This window comes from Lytechinus variegatus, chromosome 2 (assembly GCF_018143015.1).
Source record: "Lytechinus variegatus isolate NC3 chromosome 2, Lvar_3.0, whole genome shotgun sequence".
Lineage (NCBI taxonomy): Eukaryota > Metazoa > Echinodermata > Echinoidea > Temnopleuroida > Toxopneustidae > Lytechinus > Lytechinus variegatus.
In genome coordinates this window covers 11,158,360-11,171,181 of record NC_054741.1, presented here as the reverse complement: position 1 = coordinate 11,171,181, position 12,822 = coordinate 11,158,360, and the positions used below count along the sequence as shown (strand labels likewise).

General features: G+C 36.4%; 1 protein-coding gene across 1 annotated transcript in view; it reads left to right on the top strand.

Moving 5' to 3' along the window:
• The window catches only part of LOC121407311 (probable G-protein coupled receptor CG31760), a 111,940-nt gene that overhangs the window by 50,147 nt on the left and 48,971 nt on the right, over positions 1 to 12,822 (top strand). Inside the window, exon 4 of the mRNA XM_041598304.1 lies at positions 7,062 to 7,130. Within this exon, the coding sequence (XP_041454238.1) occupies positions 7,062 to 7,130 (69 nt within the window). The remainder of the gene's footprint in view (positions 1 to 7,061; positions 7,131 to 12,822) is intronic.

The following is a 12,822-nucleotide window of genomic DNA, read 5'->3' as shown; positions in this document are numbered from 1 at the left end:
GCAGTCAAAGGACTCAAGCAGAGGTAACATATAAAAAAAATAATGCAATCCTAGTAGATATTTTTAATAAACACTTAGCGGTCACCGGTAAATAAAATGATGTCTACTCTGTCTAAACTTATATTGTCTTTACATGGAAATTAATATATTTTTGTACCATGTATCGTAAGATAAATACTCCCCAGGGAGTGGAGGATGTGCACACATTGTGTGCGGGAATGACTGATTGAATCCGATGACCGGGGTAATAATATATCTGTAAAGCGCTTAGAAACGTCGTTCCGATGGATTAAGCGCTATATAAAAGCGGATTATTATTAAGTTAAAGCTAAAATAATGCAATAGTACTAAAAATTGAATTAGTCAAAACATATACAGGAGTGAGTCTTAAACCTTAGATTTCAGAGAATTGTTATATGAAAATATCATATTGCATAGTGTTTCAGTTCATGCTACACATTTTCTTGCCGAGAGTTGGGATGTTTGAATGACGACACTTATTGAAGATTTATAATTTGAATTCCGATGTGATTATTTTCAATCCCATTATTAATCAAAATTTAAAGGTGAAAAATCGACGTTATCTGTAAGGAATTTTGTCGAAGAAGTTGGGTTAGGGTTAGTCGAATAGCGTCTGAATTTCTAAGTGGCGCCCTCATTCGGCACTTAATTGCAAAATATTCAAATTAAAAAATCTAAACATATGGGAAGCTAGGTTACTTACGTGAAATGGTTCAAAACCGAAGGATAGCTTTATTTATAGTTTAAGGAATACGTTTTTATTTTCCAGGATATTTCTTAGGGCAAACGATCAATTTGCTATAGGAATATCATCAATATAACATGTAAACAGCACAAACTCGAAACCATCTAATAAGTAATCATATCTTCCATGCTGACCTAACTTATCATGCCAAAAAAGACTACTTGACAGGCTCTTTAAGGCAATTGTAGCAGTTCAATAGGATTTTTTTTCCTTGTAGAAAATTACGCATCGGATTCGCCTTTCTTTTTAAATTGTCAATACATACGAGATTCAGCATGCAAGTTAAACCTCACTTTGAGTGGCCCATGAAACTGTGACGTGGAAAAAGGTGACCTTTAGTGCTACTTAATAAGGAAGTATACGTTTGTTTTGGGGAAAAACCTATCAAATAGAGAAGTGTTTATATATCCCAGTCAGATCATCTCACCAAAGACGCCAACGGTCATGATCAAAGAAGCTTGCTTCTCACGAACTGTAATCACACAAAACGAGATGCATAATGAATAGGAGTGTGCCTTTCATCATACGTTATGGGATTGTCCGCCCTTACTTGTCAAGTCATTGTTGCATGCCTAACCCTTCCTCCTCCCTGTATATACCAGTAGATAAATTAGATACGATTGAGTTCTTCAATAGCATGTACATATACAGGAGGAGTCATTTGTAATTATTTGTGACGCCAATTTATGTACTAGTAATCGAACATCCTCATGTGAAATGCCCAAGATCAGTATTTATGCTGATGATCACGTACCGATATTAAAAAAAGTTTAAATGCCTATTGGGTCAAGGAAACTCACACGCCTATGTAGATTTTTTTTATCAGTCGAGGTATGATATAAACCCAGGGTGAGGCACCAAACAACTTACATTAAAAAATCACTACCCTTAAATTATTATCCATCAAAGGTCTTCCAAACTAACTGACATCGTTCTTTAGGGAATACCTTCTGTCAATCAGAATTTTTCTTTAAAAAATCGTGTGGTTTGCAGTCACCCTCCTTGGCAGGCTTCTTTGCTTTTAACCTAAAATGTTATTTGCATTCACAAACCTTTTTTGTAGAGTAGTTGTCCTTTGTTTACCATTGTCGTAACAGAAACTGCATGTGTTTATTTGTATTTGCTTTCAACGAGTCCTCTCTCTTCACCCCCTCGGGTCACATGGGTTTACTTTCCTCTTTCTCATTAATTCAGTCACTCAAAGTCAATAAATTTGACAATATGGTCATCAGAGCTCGCCTGAAATCCCTCCTGTCCTATGACTTACTTTAAGATATCCTCCAGGCACTTTGGAACTGTTTCTTGATAGGGTAGCTGAAGAATCGTCTCATAATATATGCAGTCCCAGGCGAACGGTGTGTGTCTTGTCCAGAAGGACATTTTCGTGTAGGTTCGCTCAGCCCATTATTGTTCAATCACTGTCGGCTTATACGCTATATTTCCTTAACTTTAGAACACAATATATTTAAGTAGAATTAGCCTTCTTACTTTGACCACAATATACCTTCTTTCTCATTTCAAGGTATTGAGATGGAAAATATATATATATTATTGAACGACGTTCAATAACATCTTAGTGTAATAGCCATAGGGTAAATCTACCGCTATATTTTTAAACTATCACCCGTCCCTTCCAAAGTCGGTTTTAATTAGGTTTTCTTCGTCCTAAATATCATATTCATTTTCTAGTTGACGTCGGTAAAAAGATTAGGACGCGGATTTTTTTTGTTTTGTAATAAGATATAAATTCTGGAGAACCTCTTTTGTCCCAGGTAATTATCTGTCCAACATATTTTTCTTCAAAGAGATTGTTAATAGTTCTACAAAGATTGAGTCCTCTTTGTAGAGTTTTCCAGGACATAATATAATGAGCATTTAGCTCAGTGGGATCATTAACAACCTGTTGAGCCAAGTAAGACCATAACCGGTCAAGTAACAGCGTAAGAAAAGCTGGTACTACATTCAATCTATGAACTGAGAAATATCTTGTTTTGGCATGAGTTTTACTGCCTAACTCAAGATTCCTGCCATAAAACGGAGGCATTTTAAACTAATGCCCCAAAGAATTCTTGTTATAAACGTCAAAGGCAGGAAAAAGATTCAAACATCTCAAAGGACAGCAATGTTTATGTGATTACGCTGTAAAAATTTATGTAAATTCTGGCTTTACTATTTTTCGTTTAGGATTTAATACTTGTTAGTGTGACGTCGATCTCGGGTAAGGAAGTTGCAATGATGAGTGAAAAAGAAGAGGTAACGAAAGTAATATTGAGGTCATTCGATGTAGAAGTTAATCTTACGACGAAGATGGTGAAGATAGCATAGATATAGAAGTGACTTTGGCTGACTTCCTCTGGCTCTTTCAGGATCTCCTCCTTTTTTAGCCATTTTATTCTTTCTCAACTCATATATTGCATTCATCTCTCCTCTCTATTTTATCTCCCATAGACGCACACTTACGCCCTACGCCTATGCGCCGTCACCCCCTCCCCCACGCACATACACACTTTCTCGATTTCCTCTCTGCTTTTTAGTCTCAGTCTCTCCCTCTCTTTCTCTCTATCGCCTATCCACCCTTCTCCTTCTTCAACTTTTCATTTTCAAGTAGGTCACTGTATATTCGAATGACGTCCAATATGCCTTTTCACTGACCATTTTGGAATTTTAGACACTATCTTGACACACGATCCTACACAGTTTAGACTCCTTACATTGTCACTCAATCCACTCAAGTTCAAACTGGTAGAATGGTGGCTGAAAGTCTATCACTTCCCTCTGGGCACAAGGGATCACCAAGTTGAATAATCATTGGATTTACAGTCGCTATACAGAGTCACATATTACGACCGAAAGGGCCAATCAGTCATCGGTCAAACGACTACTCCAAAACAGGTGAAAGATTAGGACGATGCGCGTTCTATTTCTGCCGCTCAACCATTCACCATGGCGTCTTATTCTCCCTTGCAAAATTTTAGCAGGGAGACCCGTTTCGTATATCTTACCATGAATTTGGTCTGTTACTGTTCTTTCCCTTCGACGGTGCATCATTGAGTTAATGTATACAGGGTTTATTTTCCATGGTCACTTTATGCCCCGCTTTATGCATTAAATGTTTCTGAAATTGTCTTCATCGGAATTACACCACAACGTAATCAATACAGCATCCTATTTCGCGTTGCCCTGATAGGATGCAAAGTTTTTTTTTCAGAGAAACAAGACCTCATTTACTTAGGGATAACATTCAGTCTTATATTAAAATACGATGACACAGAAAATATTATCGGGGTCATACTTAACGATATTGTATATCCTTTCGATTCTCCTCATTTCGGTTCAGGATTATGCTTGAGAGCTATTTTTTTTCAAATTCTCGATATTATCAAAACGTGACATTGCGCCGATGTGTGTGATATTTGTTCGCACTGTACAACGATGCTAAATGAACAGAACTTTCACTGCTATATCAATATGGTCACAACTATAAGACCACAATTTTTACACCATTGAACAAATGTCCTTAATCATACACAGCCGATCTCTTTCTGACGAAATATTTTCAGTGTAATAGCCACTGTTGTTTTTTAAGTGATTAGATTTTTGTTTTTTGTTATTTATTGATTTACGGAATATCATTTGACTTTTTATAAGAAATATGGAGTGCTCACATCGCTTAACACAGAAAATACTCCTTTTTTCTCCCTTATTTTTTCTTTTCTTCGACTTTTTTTTATTATTATTATTATCTTTAATGCTATCGTCGGTACTGTTTTTATCGTTACTGTTTTAACTGTTGTTTTTGTTGGAATCATTATCATAATCATTATTGTTATCTGCCTAGCTACCATATGGGAATTTACTATAATGAAACCCTCGAGAGAACAATAGGTTCATTGCATCATCAATAGAGCAGGGATGTCACGGGGAAACAAATCCACGTTAAGGGGATTTTTGAAGGATGGAAGTAGACAAAATGTGTAATGTGGGGTACAAATTATTAACATTATTACTACTATTATTATTGTTATTACTATTACTATTATCTTTGTATATTTTACTATAATTACAATAGGTATAATCATCAACATCTTATTCAAGATGAATAAGGCTATGCAATATGAGAATATAACATTCAGGGTTGTGGAGGTCTCTTATCTCCTCATTTCTGTGACAGAGGTTTTTGCCTCTTGCCCTTTAAAGGGCCCTACAAATGCAATATAAGGATGTAGATATTTAATAGAAGCGACGAGAAAAACGTCTCCGACGACTGCTAGGCCTACCATTATCTAGCGCCTGTTCAACCTCATATTTATTCATGTCCGGCCACTGATCTTGTTTTCAAACTTTGGGGGCTAATATTTCCCTCAATAATGGGGTCTATTCTCTTGTATCTGTCTCGCTCAATTAGACCTACTGATTTTCCGTCTCTTTTCTGTATTTTTCTTGCTTGACAGATTAACGTTCACCTTCCAAAACAAGAGCATGAACTGTTATTTTACAGTACGTTTTATGTATGGTCTGTTGCCTCCAGAATCCAGGAATGGTGCATCTTTCATTAATACAGTGTTTACATGTATCTCCCCCCCCCCTCATTTTGTCAAGGCAATGAAACGTTTATATTTCTGCAGTATATGTCTTGTGCAATAGCTATTAAAATGGTCAATGATTGGTTATCTCATTAGTGTTGAAACAAATGCATCAATAATCGAATTTGCCATTGTTTCTCTTGGCAAGCATTTACATTCCTCTATAACCTGTGTATCGTTTTCTTCAAAAGACAAGCCGGAACATTTATTTTTACTGTTTGGATATCGCTCCCGAGATGGTAATGGAATTTTATATGAATGCTCAGCTAAAACCTCCAATAAATGAGTTGGGAAAATGAATCATGGACAAAAAACAATAACAGATCATTCACTCATTTTCGTTAGTCTTGATATACCTTCTCCATAATAATATTTTTGTATTTCACTCCTCACACACATACGCACACGCACGCACAACCTCACGCGCACACGCTCTTGTTTATTTATGTTTTGAGGCGTGCGCCATTCAGATATGAATATCTACACATTGTGACTCCAGCTAGTCTCCTTTGCCTGTCTCTTCCTCGTATTTATCTTTTATCCCCTCACCCCTATCCGTCTCCATCTCCGCTCACCCCTCCCCCAAGCCTTCGTTACATTATATTTCCATCCACTTATTCCGCGCACCCCTCCCTCACAATCTCTAAGTAAAACTTTACACGTCAATCCAATACATACTTCCATGGCGCTCAGGTGATGCTTCTTTCACCATCCGTTCACTCATCTTAAATTTCTACTCTGTATTCCCAAGATACTCCGTCACGACCACGGCCTTGGCTCGACGCCGTTCGTATGATCCTCGCGATCGATTCGTACATTTTTGCAGAAAATGATCCCTACATAATTATGTATTTCGCTGCTCCGTCGATCGACAGGGTCCCTTTCAATCCTTGCACACAAGGTCGTGCATGGATGAGAGGGGTGTTCGATCGATCTGTGACGTAATCAGCGAACCTCCGTCTCGTATCTAGTCACGTTGGTAGTCATACGTTGATGGCATGAAAGGGTTTATTTCTGTAGAAGTTCATTTTAACGGCAAGTGAGCTATCATAATGTTCTAATATAGGTGACAGCAAACCGACTCTCAACCTGATTTTTCATTCATTACACAGCATGAACTAGTTTTGAATGTTTTCTCGATCTGTAGTTATTATTCCTTACCTTCTATTTTTGGTTCATAATGCACGAGCTAAAGTGTATTTGCCAAAAAGCAAAACATTTGATATACATGTAAAATTTGCATATACAGTATTATCAAATGCAACGTTTTATTTCCTTTTATCATTATATTCCTATCTACTCCAAAAAAATATTTCATTCTATTGAAATGAAGTTTATCACTTCACGTTATGCAAATTATATGACATTTGATTTCTTAGTATAAAGACCATGTGACCTTTATATAAATCAATAAGAGATTCGTTTCATCTGTTATAATTATGTAAAAATTGACAAAGGACTGTGCCACCGAAACTAAACATGTCTAAAAAAAATTATCTGCCATAGTGCAAATGAATTATATGTCTTAGTTGGTTGTTGGAAGGTCCAACATCTGTGCTTTAAATTGACTATTTTTCTCTAAAATATGAGACTTGACATTACAAGGTTTTTTTAAATCTTCAACTTGTTTTTGGAAAGATTGGTGCTTTATTCATTTCTTATATCAGATATCCCTTTTAATTTGTTTTTGCATCATTTGTTTATCTTTCCAGGTCGTGAAAGCAGCTAGTCCAGTTTTACTGAGAATAATTCTTATCGGAGCAGTTTTTCTCTATTGCCTGGTGAGTATTAACAGTTATGATTAAAAGCATTTCGTCGAACAGAAAGTCTTTGAGTGAAACTTAATTTTTAAAAATACTAAACACTGCTAAATAATTTTCTACTCATTTACAGTCTATGAAAAAAAAGTAATGATAGCAGAATTAAGAAACTTAAAACGATTGAATAATCATTACGAATTCGCCTATTCAAACAGGGGCGGATCCAGCTTTCGCCAATAGGGGGGGCCGAAAAATATTTTGATCAACATTTTTCTCGATTGGCCGCTACAATCTGGCATTTTTTATTGTTGGTTTTTCAGGGGGTAGTCATAACTAAAGACTGAAGTTTTAAGTATATGTTAGTTTTTATTGCTATAAACAATATAAAGTATCTCATTTGGTCTTAATATATAATGCGAGCGCGAAGCGCGAGCTAAAAATCTTTGATATTTTATGTCCTTAGAAATAGAGATTCAGAGCAGTTTTTATAATTATGAACAAAGATAAGTACCCAACTAAACAATGCGAGCGCGAGCCGAAATTTCATAATATAGTAACGTGAAAAGTGACTCAATTAGGACTGTTTTTAGGGATTAATGAAGAGGATACAAGTATCACCAATTAAATAATGAGAGTGCGAAGCGCGAGTTCAAAATTTCTGATATTCCGACCTGAAAAAAAATGAACAGTCTAAGCGCGTTTTCATTTAAATAAACTAGCTGTGTGTCTCAAACAATTAAATGCGAGCACGAAGCATGAGCTTAAATTCTTGATATACTGACATGATAAAGGAGCATTTTGACAAATTTTTGTAATAATTTCCAAAAGAGCATAGGCTTCTCACAAATCAAACAATGCGAGCGCGAAGCGCTAGCGAAAACTTTTATATAAAGTCTATTTTCAATTCTTCCCCTCACCATTTTTTGTTTTCTTTCGGGGTCGGGCTGGTCGTTACGAGGTTGTAAATTACACATCATGGGTAAAATACCTCTTTCTTACTTTTCTTTCTGTTTTTCGTAGTTTCTATCAAGGTAAAGAGTACACTTTTTTCTGCAGGTTGTCAAAAAATAGGGGGGCCGGGGCCGGCTCGGTCCCCTCCTGGATCCGCACCTGTCAAAGTATGATTTTGTTATTTCTATGGCGTTGCCAATTGATTACCCTCATTCTTTGTTAGATCCTAATCATGCCCTTTTGTACGGGATTACAAATCATGAAGAAAAATTGGTTATGATTAGTTGAATAGAGATATAAGTTGATAAAGATAGGCATACACTACTTATTTTTTATTCCAAAAACCACAAATTTTGAAATTGATTGCAATGATTTGTTTTGCGAGCCTCATGTCAAAACACTAATGATCTCATATCTACCGTAGATAGCAATCAAGTACATACGGGCCCGTTGAACAAAGAGTTGCGATTGAACACAACTATCAAAGGAATAAATTTCAACCATTCTTTTACCTGTATAATACCTCGACAGAGGTTTGGTATTATGATTTTCACCTATTGCATAGTTTCATTTTATAGTGAATGTATAACGCACCCTGTACAATCCGTAACAAAGGTGTGTATTGAATTCCAAATTATTCAAATATGGTCATGTTGGTTGAATGTGGATATATTTTAATCACAAACATAGAGGTGGGATTCCTTTGATTATAGCAATTTTTTGATTGATGACAACGCTTTGTGTTACGAGCCCCATGTCACAGCTCTAAATGTTTCATATCTACCATAAATAAAATTAACAACCCCTAGGAGGTGTTGCACAAAGAGGGGCGATCAAACGCAACTTCTAAAATCAAACAACTTGAATTAAAAGTAATGCGTGCGTATAAGAGACTTGGGTTGGTATTTTTCCCAGTGAGTCAAAACATGCATTGGCTTAACCAGCGCTTCTCAACCGGTGGGCCGCGAAGCTCTCTCAGGTGGGCCCCGAGAGGCTCAAGAGAAGAAAAAAAGGGGAAAATTATGGTATATTTAATATGGTCTATGTAATGTCAGTAAATGGAATGTTTGATCGGCCTCCGTGAGTCAAACAAAGTGAGTGTCAAAGTGGTCCTCGAGTAAAAAAAGGTTGAGAAGCACTGGTCTAAACGATTCTAGTGGGTATTTTATCATAGGGTATTAGGTATTGTCTTTAGGATGATGATCTTGATGATGTTAATGGTGATGTTGGTGGTGGCAGTGATGATTATGTATTTGCGCGTCTTTGGCTAGCTTTGGGTATTTGTTTTGAAATATGTATATATCATTGACGAAATGAACCTCGCACAATTTATTAGAACCTGCACATATTTTTTTAAGTATAAACATTGCAGTATATCCTTTGCAGTTGAAGCAGTGGCTCGTGTGTCATAGATGGGAGTGGGGCTTGGAGCCATGCCCCCCCCCTGAAAAAGTTTGACGAACAATTTTGACGAACATGGAAACCTTGATTTTGATTGCTTTTATTGGCTGCTGAGTAAATGAACATCATCATTACATGGCCGTTTTTATAATGTCAGATTTCCAATACTCAGTAGTTGTAATTCTTTATGAAACGTGCCCCAAATGTCCTGTCGAGTAGTAAAAGTTTGACACGTTGACATTAAGCGTTACGGCCTTCTACCCCCCCCCCCCCCCGCAAACACTCATCTGTATTAATTTTAGATGAGTTTTGTGTTTAGCATTGTTTGGTGGGAGTAATGGTCACAGTGAGAATGATAAGACAGGCAGTATAGCGGCCAACTTTATTAGGTGACTGGATGGAGATGTCACAGGACATGTCAATTGAAGTAGATAACGTGGACATGGTCGTAACCAGTGTCTATATGTCAATAAGCCCCGTCTCCTCTTTAGAACAAAATTCAATTCCCAATCCATGTCTTCTTCATTTCTTACTGTGTACTGACGTTAAACACTGACTATATCAAACCCAAAATGGATGAGATTCGTTAAATTAGATCAAAGTACCTGCTACTTGCCCACACGTTGTAAACTTACTCGAGTATCTATAGGAAGAGGTCAATTTCCGTTTTATTTCTTTCTCTTTTTTTATTCCCGCAAGTACTTCATTCCTGTTTGCATGTTAAAACCTTCTCTCTGCCGTCCGAGAGTGATTGGAGGGGGGCATAGGGGTACCTGTCCGGTAAATTACGCTGGAGCGTGGTATTGTGGAGTGGGGGTATATAAAAGGTCCCTCCTTTTATAGCATGTGGTTTTGGAGGTGGTGCTGAAATACTTGAAAGCGTCGAATTACGTCGATGAATTTCCGGCATAAAATCGATAATCTCAGTATCTTTGCTGAGAGCTCGTGTATCATTTTAGTGCTTGTATCTTCTGTAATCAATCATATTCTCCTACACGTGATCTTCATACAAAGCACCTGATGTTTCCCATTTGTTTTCCGTGAACTTGTAGTTTCAGTGTCGACAGATGTCTATCGACGAAACACACCCTTTTGAATATTTTTATTTTTTGTATTCTACTCCTTCTGAATGAGAAGCAGAGCATATTGCTTTAACCCTATCTGCACGGGGTCCCCTTCCCCGTAATTATAAATTTCATCGCGATTGCTAGACCACTTCACCTCGCGCCTCTCGGTCTTTCGACTAATTTGTTTAAGTCTTCGATACGCATATTTTTACACCAAATTTGCGAAAATCGGACCGTCCGTTACGGAAAAATGTGACTTTTGTAATCAAAGGTCAACCCACCTTCCCCCCCCCAAAAAAAAAAAATCAACTTTGTGCAAAAAAAAACACAAAGTGATAATTTCGGTTTGAGTTTTTAATCAGTTAAATATTTGGAATTTCTGGCTTTGTTTTTCATTTATTTTGACATAATATTGATCGAAATAAAGTACTCAAACAAAAGTTAACAAAAATAATAAAATACATGAACATTAAAAACAAAGGATACATTGGGAATTCATAAAACAATAAAATGCATAACAATAAATGCTGATTTCAGATATTTTTCTATGCTTCAATGTTAACATTTCTTTTTTTACTTACCTTAAAAACAAAAAATGATAATTTAAAAAAAGAAGCTTTTACGAAGTAAAGAAAACAAGATCTATGAATATCATTTGCATAAATTATAACAAGTTAAAAACAAGTTTTTGCGATTTTATTTACAACTGTTTATCTCCTATTCCAGTATTCTCATGGAGCGAAATAGCCTAGTTCCGTAAGGGTCAAAATTACGATGCTCTCATAGACTTATAGTATTTTCCCTCTTTGATGAACAACGGGTTGCACCTAAAAGAATCTTAAGACAAACGCACGAAAAGAAAACACCGAACTTGTTGTTTATACGAGGAGGTGCAATGTAAAATGTATAATAATCCTTTATATCTTTTTCCTGATAATTATCTGAATACGCGAATCGTCTATGCTTATCAGTGACCCTCTTCCTAAAACATTGTATTTGACAAAATTGGTATTATTCATCATTAAAAATGAGGATCCATCTTAAAATTCTGTATTTATCACCCTCTCAGATCACCTGAAATATCGAATTTCATTTATGAATATATTCATGTTCGACATTTTATCAACGACGAATATCTCATATAATAATGAGGGATAGTTATTGGTTTATCATTGTAACATGCGCTCGAGCATACCGCTCCAATATGATGCAGTAGTCGGTGGTTTCTCGCGCTTCATTGCATATCAATATTACATATTTGTTCGAAAGGGATACGCGTCGTGAAATCAGAAAACAATTTTACTTTCATTACCTCGCAATGCACTGTTCAAATATACAATTTAACACATTGTTGCTCGAAGGCAATCTCGATCCAATAGACCAGGCTCTACAACACTCTTCATTGCGTCATGACTGGCCGCGTTCACATTTTATTTAACTTCAAGATAAATGACTTTCTATTTCTGCGATTTTCGCACCTTTTACCCCCACTGTTACGAATCGTTCTTGTTTAAAAAGTAGACTTACAAGTCGATGTCTTTACTTCACTTTTCACCTCCTAGCGAATTTAAAGGATAGAAATTGTCGTGTCGATTTTTGCTAGTATAGATAAGTTCCTTTCAATAAAACGGCGAATTAAATATATTGAGAAGATTATGAAACAAACATGAAATCGGGTGTGAGGTAAGCAAGTTAATAATAATAACAACGCGCCTCGGAATAGAATATTTCTAGATAGATGGCGCTATATAAATGCCAATTATTATTATTATTACTACACACCTGCCAAATTATGTAATGTCAGAATCATTGCAGAATAAAACATCATTTGAATGTTTCATAGCATATTCAATACATGCGAATAACTCGTACATCAAAGCTGTCGCTTAAGGTCAAAATCGGGCTTTGGGAAACTATTGTTCTAAATATAAAAAAAGTGTTCTTGGTAAAAGTCGAAAGTACTAAAAGCTTTCGAACAGCTTGTCAGGATAGAATTCAGTTTAAATTGTCAGAACTTTATTTACAAAATATCTAAAGGCGACAGGTCTTTTTGGAGATCCTTCATTTGTCCGGAAACTGGTCTAAATGACCCATAATATTTAGTTAGCCATTAGTGTTAGTAACTGACCATATATCGGTCTGCGCATTTCAATCTTGGTTTGTATTATGGCAGTTGTTTTGAAAGTGGTTCTTGTTTGTTGCTTGAGGAGTGAACTATACGTGGCCGTGAGCAGGACAAGTATGCAGTACGTAGGAGGGTGGGGCTTGCCTTTGGAATGGGGAGTAAACAGTCT